Source organism: Salmo salar, chromosome 18 (genome assembly GCF_965601325.2).
Source record: "Salmo salar chromosome 18, fSalSal1, whole genome shotgun sequence".
NCBI lineage: Eukaryota > Metazoa > Chordata > Actinopteri > Salmoniformes > Salmonidae > Salmo > Salmo salar.
In genome coordinates, this window is record NC_138308.1 from 54,297,183 (window position 1) to 54,313,247 (window position 16,065).

Below are 16,065 nucleotides of genomic sequence, written 5' to 3' on the forward strand. Positions count from 1 at the left end.
ATAACACTATCTAGTAGGCCCAGTAGATCCAGTTATATAACACTGTCCAGTAGATCCAGCTATATAACACTGTCCAGTAGATCCAGCTATATAACACTGTCCAGTAGATCCAGCTATATAACACTGTCTAGTAGATCCAGCTATATAACACAGTCCAGTAGATCAAGCTATATAACACTGTCTAGTAGATCCAGCTATATAACACTGTCTAGTAGATCCAGCTATATAACACTGTCTAGTAGATCCAGCTATATATCACTGTCTAGTAGATCCAGCTATATAACACTGTCTAGTAGATCCAGCTATATAACACTGTCTAGTAGATCCAGCTATATAACACTGTCTAGTAGGTCTAGCTATATAACACTGTCTAGTAGGTCCAGCTATATAACACTGTCTAGTAGGTTCAGCTATATAACACTGTCTAGTAGGTCCAGCTATATAACACTGTCTAGTAGTTCCAGCTATATAACACTGTCTATTAGATCCAGCTATATAACACTGTCTAGTAGATCCAGCTATATAACACTGTCTAGTAGATCCAGCTATATAACACTGTCTAGTAGATCCAGCTATATAACACTGTCTAGTAGGTCCAGCTATATAACACTGTCTAGTAGGTCCAGCTATATAACACTGTCTAGGAGGTCCAGCTATATAACACCATCTAGGAGGTCCAGCTATATAACACCGTCTAGGAGGTCCAGCTATATAACACCGTCTAGGAGATCCAGCTATATAACACCGTCTAGGAGATCAAGCTATATAACACCGTCTAGTAGATCCAGCTATATAACACTGTCTAGTAGATCCAGCTATATAACACTGTCTAGTAGATCCAGCTATATAACACTGTCTAGTAGATCCAGCTATATAACACTGACTAGTAGGTCTAGCTATATAACACTGTCTAGTAGGTCTAGCTATATAACACTGTCTAGTAGGTCCAGCTATATAACACTGTCTAGTATGTCCAGCTATATAACACTGTCTAGTATGTCCAGCTATATAACACTGTCTAGTAGATCCAGCTATATAACACTGTCCAGTAGATCCAGTAGATCCAGCTATATAACACTGTCTAGTAGATCCAGCTATATAACACTGTCTAGTAGATCCAGCTATATAACACTGTCTAGTAGGTCCAGCTATATAACACTGTCTAGTAGGTCCAGCTATATAACACTGTCTAGTAGGTCCAGCTATATAACACTTTCCAGTAGATCCAGCTATATAACACTGTCTAGTAGATCCAGCTATATAACACTGTCCAGCAGATCCAGCAAATAACACTGTCTAGTAGGTCCAGTAGATACAGCTGTATAACACTGTCTAGTAGATCCAGCTATATAACACTGTCTAGTAGATCCAGCTATATAACACTGTCTAGTAGATCCAGCTATATAACACTGACTAGTAGGTCTAGCTATATAACACTGTCTAGTAGGTCTAGCTATATAACACTGTCTAGTAGGTCCAGCTATATAACACTGTCTAGTATGTCCAGCTATATAACACTGTCTAGTAGATCCAGCTATATAACACTGTCCAGTAGATCCAGTAGATCCAGCTATATAACACTGTCTAGTAGATCCAGCTATATAACACTGTCTAGTAGGTCCAGCTATATAACACTGTCTAGTAGGTCCAGCTATATAACACTGTCTAGTAGGTCCAGCTATATAACACTTTTCAGTAGATCCAGCTATATAACACTGTCTAGTAGATCCAGCTATATAACACTGTCTAGTAGATCCAGCTATATAACACTGTCTAGTAGGTCCAGCTATATAACACTGTCTAGTAGGTCCAGCTATATAACACTGTCCAGTAGGTCCAGCTATATAACACTGTCCAGTAGGTCCAGCTATATAACTCTGTCTAGTAGATCCAGCTATATAACACTGTCTAGTAGATCCAGCTATATAACACTGTCTAGTAGATCCAGCTATATAACACTGTCTAGTAGATCCAGCTATATAACACTGTCTAGTAGATCCAGCTATATAACACTGTCCAGTAGGTCCAGCTGTATAACACTGTCTCTCTCTCTGTGTCTGTCTGTGTCTGTCTGTCTCTCTCTCTGTGTCTGTCTGTCTCTCTCTCTGTGTCTGTCTGTCTCGTGTCTGTCTCGTGTCTGTCTCGTGTCTGTCTCGTGTCTGTCTCGTGTCTGTCTCGTGTCTGTCTCGTGTCTGTCTCGTGTCTGTCTCGTGTCTGTCTCGTGTCTGTCTCGTGTCTGTCTCGTGTCTGTCTCGTGTCTGTCTGTCTGTGTGTGTCTGTCTGTCTGTCTGTGTATAGGTATGATGACCTGATGAGGAATCTGCCACTGCCTGAGTATTGTGACCCTGAAGGGAACCTGAACCTGGCCTCTCATCTACCCAGCTTCTTCGTACGCCCAGACCTCGGACCACGCCTTTGCTGTGCATATGGTACGAGCATTAATTTAACATCCACCAGGCCTCAGGTCACTGTCAATGAACGGACTCAGGCCACTGTCATTGAACGGGCCTCAGGCCACTGTCAGTGAACGGGCCTCACGTCACTCAGTGAACGGGCCTCACGTCACTCAGTGAACGGGCCTCAGGCCACTGTCAGTGACCGGGCCTCGGGCCACTGTCAGTGACCGGGCCTCGGGCCACTGTCAGTGACCGGGCCTCGGGCCACTGTCAGTGACCGGGCCTCGGGCCACTGTCAGTGACCGGGCCTCGGGCCACTGTCAGTGACCGGGCCTCGGGCCACTGTCAGTGACCGGGCCTCGGGCCACTGTCAGTGACCGGGCCACTGTCAGTGACCGGGCCACTGTCAGTGAACGGGCCACTGTCAGTGAACGGGCCACTGTCAGTGAACGGGCCACTGTCAGTGAACGGGCCACTGTCAGTGAACGGGCCTCAGGCCACTGTCAATGCTTTACCATCAATATGTGTTTCATTGAAACTTAACGAAGCAGAAATGGAACATGAACACTGGAGTTTAAAATGAAAAGCAAGACATCTAGTTTAGTCTTGAGTTCAATGTCTACTAATAGAGCTCAGATTATCCCGGAAGCCTTGACTACCCATCAACGACATGCTGAAGCTTTCTCCTCTCTCCCTGTAGGAGTGGCAGCATCTCAGGAGCAGGACTTTGGGACAGCTAACCTCCACATGGAGGTCTCTGACATCGTCTCTGTCCTGGTGTACGTAGGAGTGGCCAAGGGGAACGGAGTCCTGTCCAAGACGGGTAAGAAACTAACCAACCCTGGGCTGTGCTCTGTATAGTCAATCGATAACCAACCCTGGGCTGTGCTCTGTATAGTCAATAGATAACCAACCCTGGGCTGTGCTCTGTAGAGTCAATAGATAACCAACCCTGGGCTGTGCTCTGTATAGTCAATAGATAACCAACCCTGGGCTGTGCTCTGTATAGTCAATAGATAACCAACCCTGGGCTGTGCTCTGTATAGTCAATAGATAACCAACCCTCGGCTGTGCTCTGTATAGTCAATAGATAACCAACCCTGGACTGTGCTCTGTATAGTCAATGGATAACCAAACCTGGACTGTGCTCTGTATAGTCAATAGATAACCAACCCTGGACTGTGCTCTGTATAGTCAATAGTTAACCAAACCTGGATTGTGCTCTGTATTGTCAATAGATAACCAACCCTGGGCTGTGCTCTGTATTGTCAATAGATAACCAACCCTGGGCTGTGCTCTGTATAGTCAATAGATAACCAACCCTGGGCTGTGCTCTGTATAGTCAATAGATAACCAACCCTGGGCTGTGCTCTGTATAGTCAATAGATAACCAACCCTGGGCTGTGCTCTGTATAGTCAATAGATAACCAACCCTGGGCTGTGCTCTGTATAGTCAATAGATAACCAACCCTGGGCTGTGCTCTGTATGGTCAATAGATAACCAACCCTGGGCTGTGCTCTGTATAGTCAATGGATAACCAACCCTGGACTGTGCTCTGTATAGTCAATAGTTAACCAAACCTGGGCTGTGCTCTGTATAGTCAATAGATAACCAACCCTGGACTGTGCTCTGTATAGTCAATAGTTAACCAAACCTGGATTGTGCTCTGTATTGTCAATAGATAACCAACCCTGGGCTGTGCTCTGTATTGTCAATAGATAACCAACCCTGGGCTGTGCTCTGTATAGTCAATAGATAACCAACCCTGGGCTGTGCTCTGTATAGTCAATAGATAACCAACCCTGGGCTGTGCTCTGTATAGTCAATAGATAACCAACCCTGGGCTGTGCTCTGTATAGTCAATAGATAACCAACCCTGGGCTGTGCTCTGTATAGTCAATAGATAACCAACCCTGGGCTGTGCTCTGTATGGTCAATAGATAACCAACCCTGGGCTGTGCTCTGTATGATCAATAGATAACCAACCCTGGGCTGTGCTCTGTATGGTCAATAGATAACCAACCCTGGACTGTGCTCTGTATGGTCAATAGATAACCAACCCTGGGCTGTGCTCTGTATGGTCAATAGATAACCAACCCTGGGCTGTGCTCTGTATAGTCAATAGATAACCAACCCTGGACTGTGCTCTGTATAGTCAATAGTTAACCAAACCTGGATTGTGCTCTGTATTGTCAATAGATAACCAACCCTGGACTGTGCTCTGTATAGTCAATAGATAACCAACCCTGGACTGTGCTCTGTATAGTCAATAGTTAACCAAACCTGGATTGTGCTCTGTATTGTCAATAGATAACCAACCCTGGGCTGTGCTCTATATAGTCAATAGATAACCAACCCTGGGCTGTGCTCTGTATAGTCAATAGATAGCCAACCCTGGGCTGTGCTCTGTATAGTCAATAGATAACCAACCCTGGGCTGTGCTCTGTATAGTCAATAGATAACCAACCCTGGGCTGTGCTCTGCTCTGTATAGTCAATAGATAACCAACCCTGGGCTGTGCTCTGTATAGTCAATAGATAACCAACCCTGGGCTGTGCTCTGTATAGTCAATAGTTAACCAAACCTGGGCTGTGCTCTGTATAGTCAATAGATAACCAACCCTGGACTGTGCTCTGTATAGTCAATAGTTAACCAAACCTGGGCTGTGCTCTGTATTGTCAATAGATAACCAACCCTGGGCTGTGCTCTGTATTGTCAATAGATAACCAACCCTGGGCTGTGCTCTGTATAGTCAATAGATAACCAACCCTGGGCTGTGCTCTGTATAGTCAATAGATAACCAACCCTGGGCTGTGCTCTGTATAGTCAATAGATAACCAACCCTGGGCTGTGCTCTGTATAGTCAATAGATAACCAACCCTGGGCTGTGCTCTGTATAGTCAATAGATAACCAACCCTGGGCTGTGCTCTGTATAGTCAATAGATAACCAACCCTGGACTGTGCTCTGTATAGTCAATAGATAACCAACCCTGGGCTGTGCTCTGTATAGTCAATAGATAACCAAACCTGGATTGTGCTCTGTATAGTCAATAGATAACCAACCCTGGACTGTGCTCTGTATAGTCAATAGTTAACCAAACCTGGATTGTGCTCTGTATTGTCAATAGATAACCAACCCTGGGCTGTGCTCTATATAGTCAATAGATAACCAACCCTGGGCTGTGCTCTGTATAGTCAATAGATAGCCAACCCTGGGCTGTGCTCTGTATAGTCAATAGATAACCAACCCTGGGCTGTGCTCTGTATGGTCAATAGATAACCAACCCTGGGCTGTGCTCTGTATAGTCAATAGATAACCAACCCTGGGCTGTGCTCTGTATAGTCAATAGATAACCAACCCTGGACTGTGCTCTGTATAGTCAATAGTTAACCAAACCTGGATTGTGCTCTGTTATGTCAATAGATAACCAACCCTGGACTGTGCTCTGTATAGTCAATAGATAACCAACCCTGGACTGTGCTCTGTATAGTCAATAGTTAACCAAACCTGGATTGTGCTCTGTTATGTCAATAGATAACCAACCCTGGGCTGTGCTCTATATAGTCAATAGATAACCAACCCTGGGCTGTGCTCTGTATAGTCAATAGATAGCCAACCCTGGGCTGTGCTCTGTATAGTCAATAGATAACCAACCCTGGGCTGTGCTCTGTATAGTCAATAGATAACCAACCCTGGGCTGTGCTCTGTATAGTCAATAGATAACCAACCCTGGGCTGTGCTCTGCTCTGTATAGTCAATAGATAACCAACCCTGGGCTGTGCTCTGTATAGTCAATAGATAACCAACCCTGGGCTGTGCTCTGTATAGTCAATAGATAACCAACCCTGGGCTGTGCTCTGTATAGTCAATAGATAACCAACCCTGGGCTGTGCTCTGTATAGTCAATAGATAACCAACCCTGGGCTGTGCTCTGTATAGTCAATAGATAACCAACCCTGGGCTGTGCTCTGTATAGTCAATAGATAACCAACCCTGGGCTGTGCTCTGTATAGTCAATAGATAACCAACCCTGGGCTGTGCTCTGTATAGTCAATAGATAACCAACCCTGGGCTGTGCTCTGTATAGTCAATAGATAACCAACCCTGGGCTGTGCTCTGTATAGTCAATAGATAACCAACCCTGGGCTGTGCTCTGTATAGTCAATAGATAACCAACCCTGGGCTGTGCTCTGTATAGTCAATAGATAACCAACCCTGGGCTGTGCTCTGTATAGTCAATAGATAACCAACCCTGGGCTGTGCTCTGTATAGTCAATAGATAACCAACCCTGGGCTGTGCTCTGTATAGTCAATAGATAACCAACCCTGGGCTGTGCTCTGTATAGTCAATAGATAACCAACCCTGGGCTGTGCTCTGTATAGTCAATAGATAACCAACCCTGGGCTGTGCTCTGTATAGTCAATAGATAACCAACCCTGGACTGTGCTCTGTATAGTCAATAGTTAACCAAACCTGGACTGTGCTCTGTTATGTCAATAGTTAACCAAACCTGGACTGTGCTCTGTTATGTCAATAGATAACCAACCCTGGACTGTGCTCTGTATAGTTAATAGATAACCAACCCTGGACTGTGCTCTGTATAGTCAATAGTTAACCAAACCTGGATTGTGCTCTGTATTGTCAATAGATAACCAACCCTGGGCTGTGCTCTATATAGTCAATAGATAACCAACCCTGGGCTGTGCTCTGTATAGTCAATAGATAACCAACCCTGGACTGTGCTCTGTATAGTCAATAGATAACCAACCCTGGGCTGTGCCCTGTATAGTCAATAGATAACCAACCCTGGGCTGTGCCCTGTATAGTCAAAAGATAACCAACCCTGGGCTGTGCTCTGTATAGTCAATAGATAACCAACCCTGGGCTGTGCTCTGTATAGTCAATAGATAACCAACCCTGGGCTGTGCTCTGTATGGTCAATAGATAACCAACCCTGGGCTGTGCTCTGTATAGTCAATAGATAACCAACCCTGGGCTGTGCTCTGTATAGTCAATAGATAACCAACCCTGGGCTGTGCTCTGTATAGTCAATAGATAACCAACCCTGAACCCTCAGTCTCTCTCCTCATCACTATTCATTAGACAGACAATCTCTCTCCTCATCACTATTCATTAGACAGACAGTCTCAGTCTCTCTCCTCATCACTATTCATTAGACAGACAGACTCAGTCTCTCTCCTCATCACTGTTCATTAGACAGACAGACAGTCTCTCTCTCTCATCACTGTTCATTAGACAGACAGACTCAGTCTCTCTCCTCATCACTATTCATTAGACAGACAGTCTGTCTCTCTCCTCATCACTATTCATTAGACAGACAGACAGTCTCTCTCCTCATCACTGTTCATCAGACAGACAGTCTCTCTCTCATCACTATTCATTAGACAGACAGTCTGTCTCTCTCCTCATCACTGTTCATTAGACAGTCTGTCTCTCTCCTCATCACTATTCATTAGACAGACAGACTGTCTCTCTCCTCATCACTGTTCATTAGACAGACAGACTGTCTCTCTCCTCATCACTGTTCATTAGACAGACAGACTGTCTCTCTCCTCATCACTGTTCATTAGACAGACAGACTGTCTCTCTCCTCATCACCGTTCATTAGACAGACAGTCTGTCTCTCTCCTCATCACCGTTCATTAGACAGTCTGTCTCTCTCCTCATCACTGTTCATTAGACAGACAGACTGTCTCTCTCCTCATCACTATTCATTAGACAGACAGACTGTCTCTCTCCTCATCACTATTCATTAGACAGACAGACAGTCTCTCTCCTCATCACTGTTCATCAGACAGACAGACAGTCTCTCTCTCATCACTATTCATTAGACAGACAGACTGTCTCTCTCCTCATCACTGTTCATTAGACAGACAGACTGTCTCTCTCCTCATCACTGTTCATTAGACAGACAGACTGTCTCTCTCCTCATCACTGTTCATTCGACAGACAGACTGTCTCTCTCCTCATCACTATTCATTAGACAGACTCAGTCTCTCTCCTCATCACTATTCATTAGACAGACAGACTCAGTCTCTCTCATCACTATTCATTAGACAGACAGACTCAGTCTCTCTCCTCATCACTATTCATTAGACACAGTCTCTCTCCTCATCACTATTCATTAGACAGACTCAGTCTCTCTCCTCATCACTATTCATTAGACAGACAGTCTCAGTCTCTCTCCTCATCACTGTTCATTTTTAAAGGTCTCTCTTTAAAGGGATGTTGATGCCGGTGCCAGAGAGCCCTGCTTCGCTGTGTTGTCAGTATACAGCTGACTCTGAGATGTGTGGTGTGTGCACATTTGAACTCCCACTGTGTTTGTGTTGCAGGAGTGTTGAAGAGACTTGAGGAGGAAGACTTGGACGACAGCGTGAAGAAGAGGTTGAAGGATTCCAGCGAGACGCCTGGAGCGTTGTGGCACATCTACATTAGCAGAGATGTGGAGAAAATTAAAGAGTTTCTGCACAAGGTTATTTTCACTTTAATCTCTGTCTGTCTGGCTCTCCCTCTCTCTCCCTCCTATCTCTCCCTCTCTCTCTCTCTCCCTCTCTCATCTCTCTCTCCCTCTCTCCTCTCCTCTCTCTCTCCCTCTCTCCTCTCCTCTCTCTCTCCTATCTCTTCTCTCTCCCTCTCTCCTCCCTTTCTCTCCCTCTCTTCTCCCTCTCTCTCCCTCTCTTCTCCCTCTCTCTCCTCTCCCTCCTCTCCCTCTCTCCTCTCTGTCAATATGTGCAAATAGCTAAAGTTCAAAAGGGAAAATAAATAAACAGACATTCAGCGCATTCAGAAAGTATTCAGACCCCTTGACTTTTCCCACAGTCCCACTCCCAAACAGACCAAAGGAATCCTTTTCCCACAGTCCCACTCCTAAACAGACCAAAGGACTCCTTTTCCAACAGTCCCACTCCCAAACAGACCAAATGAATCCTTTTCCCACAGTCCCACTCCTAAACAGACCAAAGGAATCCTTTTCCCACAGTCCCACTCATAAACAGACCAAATGAATCCTTTTCCCACATCCCGCCATGCCACAGTCCCACTCCTAAACAGACCAAATTAATCATTTTCTTCATCAGTCCACACAACACCCCTCAATGACAAAGCAAATCTACCAAAAATAAAAACAGAAATACCCCATCTACATAACATTCAGACCCTTTGCTATGAGACCCAAAATTAAGCTCAGGTGCATCCTGTTTCCATTGATCATCCTTGAGATGTTTCTACAAGTTGATCGGAGTCCACCTGTGGTAAATTCAATTGATTGGACATGATTTGGAAAGGCACACACCTGTCTATATAAGGTCCCACAGTTGACAGTGCATGTCAGAGTAAAAACCAAGCCATGAGGTTTAAGGAATTGTCCGTAGAGCTCCAAGACAGGATTGTGTTGAGGCACAGATCTGGGGGAAGGGTACCACAACATTTCTGCAGCATTGAAGGTCCCCAAGAACACAGTGGCCTTGGAACCACCAAGACTCTTCCTAGAGCTGGCAGCCCGGTCAAACTGAGCAGTCAGGGAGAAAGGCCTTGGTCAGGGAGGTGACCAAGAACCTGATGATCACTCTGACAGAGCTCCAGAGTTCCTCTGTGGAGATGGGAGAACCTTCCAGAAGGACAACCATCTCTGCAGCACTTCACCAAACAGGCCTTTATGGTAGAATGGCCAGACGGAAGCCACTCCTCAGTAAAAGGCACATGACAGCCCACTTGGAGTTTACCAAAAGGCACCTGAAGATTCTCTGGTGTGAACTCTTTGGCCTGAATGACAAGCATCACGTCTCTGGTTCTCTCTCCCTGTCTCTTTTCCTCTCTCTCCTCCCCTCCTCCTCTCTCTCCCCTCCTCCTCTCTCTCCCCTCCTCCTCTCCCTCTCTCTCTCCTCCTCTCCCCTCCTCCTCCTCTCCCCTCCTCCTCTCTCTCCCCTCCTCCTCTCCCTCTCTCTCTCCTCCTCTCCCCTCCTCCTCCTCTCCCCTCCTCCTCCTCTCTTTCCCCTCCTCCTCTCCCTCTCCTCCTCTCCCTCTCCTCTCCTCCCCTCCCTCTCCTCCTCTCTTTCCCCTCCTCCTCTCCCTCTCTCTCTCCTCCTCTCCCTCTCTCTCCCCTCCTCTCTCTCCTCCCCTCCTCTCTCCTCTCCCATTAGTCCTTCAGAGGGAGTAGTTTTACTATGGGACACAGCAGCCCAGCCTGACTGACGAGACACTTTATTGCTTACTGATCTGCGTGTTGTGGTTGTTCTGTGGATGGAGGCTGGCCAAGTGGGTCTCTCATCATCCTGCAGCCTTGTTTCTGTCTGGTTTACTGAGGAACGTCACTGATGTCCTGAACCTGACCCGGTGCTGTCCTGAATCTGACCCGGTCCTGTCCTGAATCTGACCCGGTCCTGTCCTGAATCTGACCCGGTCCTGTCCTGAATCTGACCCGGTCCTGTCCTGAATCTGACCCGGTCCTGTCCTGAATCTGACCCGGTCCTGTCCTGAATCTGACCCGGTCCTGTCCTGAATCTGACCCGGTCCTGTCCTGAATCTGACCCGGTCCTGTCCTGAACCTGACCTGGTCCTGTCCTGCAGCATAGCATCATTTAATAGGGCATCTCTTTAGTTCCCAGCTATTACCTGTGGTGTTTACTGTCTGTTCTACTGATGTCATGAATCTGACCTTGTCCTGTCCTGAATCTGACCTGGTCCTGTCCTGAATCTGACCTGGTCCTGTCCTGAATCTACCTGGTCCTGACCTGAATCTGACCTGGTCCTGACCTGAATCTGACCTGGTCCTGTCCTGAATCTGACCTGGTCCTGTCCTGAATCTGACCTGGTCCTGTCCTGGTCTGGCCCTGAATCTGACCTGGTCCTGTCCTGGTCTGGTCCTGAATCTGACCTGGTCTGGTCCTGGACCTGAATCTGACCTGGTCCGGTCCTGAACCTGACCTGGTCCTGTCCTGTCCTGCAGCATAGCATCATTTAATAGGGCATCTCTTTAGTTCCCAGCTATTACCTGTGGTGTTTACTGTCTGTTCTACTGATGTCATGAATCTGACCTTGTCCTGACCTGAATCTGACCTGGTCCTGTCCTGAACCTGACCTGGTCCTGTCCTGAACCTGACCTGGTCCTGTCCTGAACCTGACCTGGTCCTGTCCTGAATCTGACCTGGTCCGGTCCTGAATCTGACCTGGTCCTGTCCTGCAGCATAGCATCAGGGCATCTATTTAGTTCCCAGCTATTACCTGTGGTGTTTACTGTCTGTTCTACTGATGTCCTGAATCTGACCTGGTCCTGTCCTGATTCTGACCTGGTCCTGTCCTGGTCCGGTCGAGTCCTGAATCTGACCTGGTCCTGTCCTGCAGTATAGCATCAGGGCATCTCTTTAGTTCCCAGCTATTACCTGTGGTGTTGACTGTCTGTTCTACTGATGTCCTCCTTCATCAGGTTTCATGACGGAGCACCCAGGGTTGAACCCAGGGTTGAATATAGATACATCTAATATTTAATCTGACACAGGTTTCACCTTCTCTGAATAACATCTGCTGCTGTCTGTAGTCTGGTCTGTCTGCTCTCTGTCTGTGGTCTGTCTGCTCTCTGTCTGTGGTCTGGTCTGTCTGTAGTCTGGTCTGTCTCTGTGTTCTGTGTTCTGTCTGTCTGTGGTCTGCTCTCTGTCTGTCTGTGGTCTGCTCTCTGTCTGTAGTCTGGTCTGTCTCTGTGGTCTGTCTGTCTGTCTGTCTGTCTGTCTGTCTGTCTGTCTGTCTGTCTGTTTGTAGGTCTGTCTGTGGTCTGTCTGTGGTCTGTCTGTGGTCTGTCTCTGTCTGTAGGTCTGTCTGTGGTCTGTCTGTGGTCTGTCTCTGTCTGTAGGTCTGTCTGTAGGTCTGTCTGTGGTCTGTCTGTGGTCTGGTCTGTCTCTGTGTTCCGTCTGCAGTATCAGCCTCTCCTGTGTAGTTTCTGTGTCTAATCTTAGCTGTGTGTTCTTCATGTGTTGTCAGCAGGTTGCTAAGGAGCAGGGGGCGGAGATTTCGGCGGTGCACGACCCAATCAGAGAGCCGGGCTGGTACCTGAGCAGGAAGTTGCGCCAGCGTCTGTGGGAGGAGCATGACGTGCAGGGCCTGACCGTGGTTCAGTTCCTGGGGGACTCTGTCCTCATCCCCGCCGGGGCGCTGCACCAGGTACCTCTGTTAGATTTACTCTGAACCTTTAATAAACATTTAACTAGGAGAGAGACAACACTACACTACATAAAGAGAGACCTAAGACAACAACACAGCAAGGTAGCAACACAACATGATAACAACATGGTAGCAACACAACATGATAACAACATGGTAGAAACACAGCAAGGTAGCAACACAACATGATAACAACATGGTAGCAACACAACATGACAACAACATGGTAGAAACATGGTAGCAACACAACATGACAACAACACAACATGACAACAACATGGTAGAAACACAACATGACAACAACATGGTAGCAACACAACATGACAACAACATGGTAGCAACACAACATGACAACAACATGGTAGCAACACAACATGACAACAACATGACAACAACACAACATGACAACAACATGGTAGCAACACATGACAGCAACACAACATGGTAGCAACACAACATGACCACAACATGGTAGAAACACAACATGACCATAACATGGTAGCAACACAACATGACCACACAACATGACAACAACATGGTAGAAACACAACATGGTAGTAGGACAGCATGGTAGGAACACAACATGGTAGAAACACAACCATAACATGGTAGCAACACAACATTGTAGCAGCACAACATGACCATAACATGGTAGAAACACAACATGGTAGCAACACAACATGACCACAACATGGTAGCAACACAACATGACCATAACATGGTAGAAACACAACATGACCACACAACATGGTAGAAACACAACATGGTAGTAGCACAACATGACCACAACATGGTAGAAGCAGAACATGGTAGCAGCACAGCATGGTAGAAACACAACATGGTAGCAGCACAACATGACCACAACATGGTAGCAACACAACATGACCATAACATGGTATAAACACAACATGACCACAACATGGTAGCAACACAACATGGTAGCAATACAACATGACCATAACATGGTAGAAACACAACATGGTAGCAACACAACATGACCACAACATGGTAGCAACACAACATGACCACAACATGGTAGAACACAACATGACCATAACATGGTAGAAACACAACATGGTAGAAACACAACATGACCATAACATGGTAGAAACACAACATGGTAGCAGCACAACATGACCACAACATGGTAGCAACACAACATGACCATAACTTGGTAGAAACACAACATGGTAGCAGCACAACATGACCACAACATGGTAGAGGCAGAACATGGTAGCAGCACAGCATGGTAGGAACACAACATGGTAGCAGCACAACATGACCATAACATGGTAGAAACACAACATGGTAGCAATACAACATGACCATAACATGGTAGAAACACAACATGACCATAACATGGTAGAACACAACATGGTAGCAACACAACATGGTAGCAACACAACATGGTAGAAACACAACATGACCATAACATGGTAGAAACACAACATGGTAGCAACACAACATGACCACAACATGGTAGAAACACAACATGACCACAACATGGTAGAAACACAACATGACCATAACATGGTAGCAACACAACATGACCATAACATGGTAGCACACAACATGACCATAACATGGTAGCACACAACATGACCATAACATGGTAGCAACACAACATGGTAGCAACACAACATGACCACAACATGGTAGCAACACAACATGGTAGAAACATAACATGGTAGAACACAACATGGTAGAAACACAACATGACCATAACATGGTAGAAACACAACATGGTAGAACCACAACATGACCATAACATGGTAGCAACACAACATGGTAGCAACACAACATGACCATAACATGGTAGCAACACAACATGGTATCAACATAACATGGTAGAAACAACATGGTATCAACACAACATGACCACAACATGGTAGCACACAACATGGTAGCAACACAACATGACCATAACATGGTAGAACACAACATGGTAGCAACACAACATGACCACATAACATGACAACAACATGGTAGCATCACAGCATGGTAGAAGAACAACATGACCATAACATGGTAGCAACACAACATGGTAGCAACACAACATGACCACATAACATGACCACATAACATGGTAGCATCACAGCATGGTAGCAGCACAACATGACCATAACATGGTAGCAACACAACATGACAACAACATGGTAGCAACACAACATGTACGTGTCCCTGTCTGTACGTCTCTCTCTCGCTGTCTGTACGTCTCTCTGTCTCTCTCCCTCTTCTTGTTCCTGTAGTCTGCTGTACCAGTGTAGTAGTAGTCTAGCTAGTAGAATTCCAGATGACCTTGTAGGTGTTATATTGAACTAGTCCGATAAGAGGAGAGCCTACTGCCGCTCTGCTCTGTTCTGTTGGAGTTGGAACTCACTGCCTTCTAGTGATACATGTTTTCAATCCTCTCTCTCTCCTCCCTTCTCTCTCTCTCTCTCTCTCCTCCCTTCTCTCCTTCTCCCCCTTCTCTCTCTCTCTCTCTCTCCCCCTTCTCTCTCTCTCTCTCTCCTCCCTTCTCTCTCTCTCCTCCCTTCTCTCTCTCTCTCCTCCCTTCTCTCTCTCTCTCCTCCCTTCTCTCTCTCTCTCCTCCCTTCTCTCTCTCTCTCCTCCCTTCTCTCTCTCTCTCCTCCCTTCTCTCTCTCTCTCCTCCCTTCTCTCTCTCTCCTCCCTTCTCTCTCTCCCCCTTCTCTCTCTCTCCCCCCCTTCTCTCTCTCTCCCCCCTTCTCTCTCTCTCTCTCTCTCTCTCTCTCCTCCCTTCTCTCTCCCCCCTTCTCTCTCTCTCCTCCCTTCTCTCTTTCTCTCTCTCTCTCTCTCCCCCCTTCTCTCTCTCTCTCTCTCCCCCCTTCTCTGTCTCTCTCCCCTTTCTCTGACAGGTGCAGAACCTCCACAGTTGTGTCCAGGTCATAAATGATTTTGTATCTCCAGAGCATGTGTTCCACTCCTTCCACCTGACACAGGAGCTGAGATCCTCCAGAGAAGAGCCCAACTATGAAGATAAACTACAGGTGGGTTGGCTGTGAAGAGCCCTGTCCTCTCCTGTACTCATCTCAATGGGTTTCCCTTTAAAGTGACAATCTGACATTGGTACATCCATATCAGGACTTAAAATGAACTGCTTTTTTTTTTTTATCACAGAATGCTCTTTTAATGTTTTCTTCGTCTGTCTGTCTGTCTGTCTGTCTGTCTGTCTGTCTGTCTGTCTGTCTGTCTGTCTGTCTGTCTGTCTGTCTGTCTGTCTGTCTGTCTGTCTGTATAAATAAATAAATAAATAAATAAATAAATCAGGTGTGGAAAGCTCTTAGAGAATTACCCAGAAAGACTCTCCGCTGTAATCGCTGCCAAAGGTGCTAATACAAAGTATTGACTCAAGGGTGTGAATATTTATGTAAATGAGATTTCTGTATTTCATTTACAATACATTTGCAAAAATTCCTAAAAATATGTATTCACTTTATGGGGTATTGTGTGTAGATGGGTGAGAATCAATTT

General features: G+C 46.1%; 1 protein-coding gene across 3 annotated transcripts in view; it reads left to right on the forward strand.

The window, feature by feature from the left end:
- The window catches only part of LOC106592091 (jumonji domain-containing protein 1C), a 522,458-nt gene that overhangs the window by 503,149 nt on the left and 3,244 nt on the right, over positions 1–16,065 (forward strand). For 2 of the 3 annotated variants that reach the window (XM_082965002.1, XM_082965004.1), the window contains exons 20-24: positions 2,299–2,429; positions 3,097–3,219; positions 8,757–8,896; positions 12,394–12,573; positions 15,450–15,581. In XM_082965002.1, coding sequence (XP_082821128.1) covers positions 2,299–2,429; positions 3,097–3,219; positions 8,757–8,896; positions 12,394–12,573; positions 15,450–15,581 — 706 coding nt within the window. The remainder of the gene's footprint in view (positions 1–2,298; positions 2,430–3,096; positions 3,220–8,756; positions 8,897–12,393; positions 12,574–15,449; positions 15,582–16,065) is intronic. The other variant, XM_082965003.1, reaches the window with a different exon arrangement.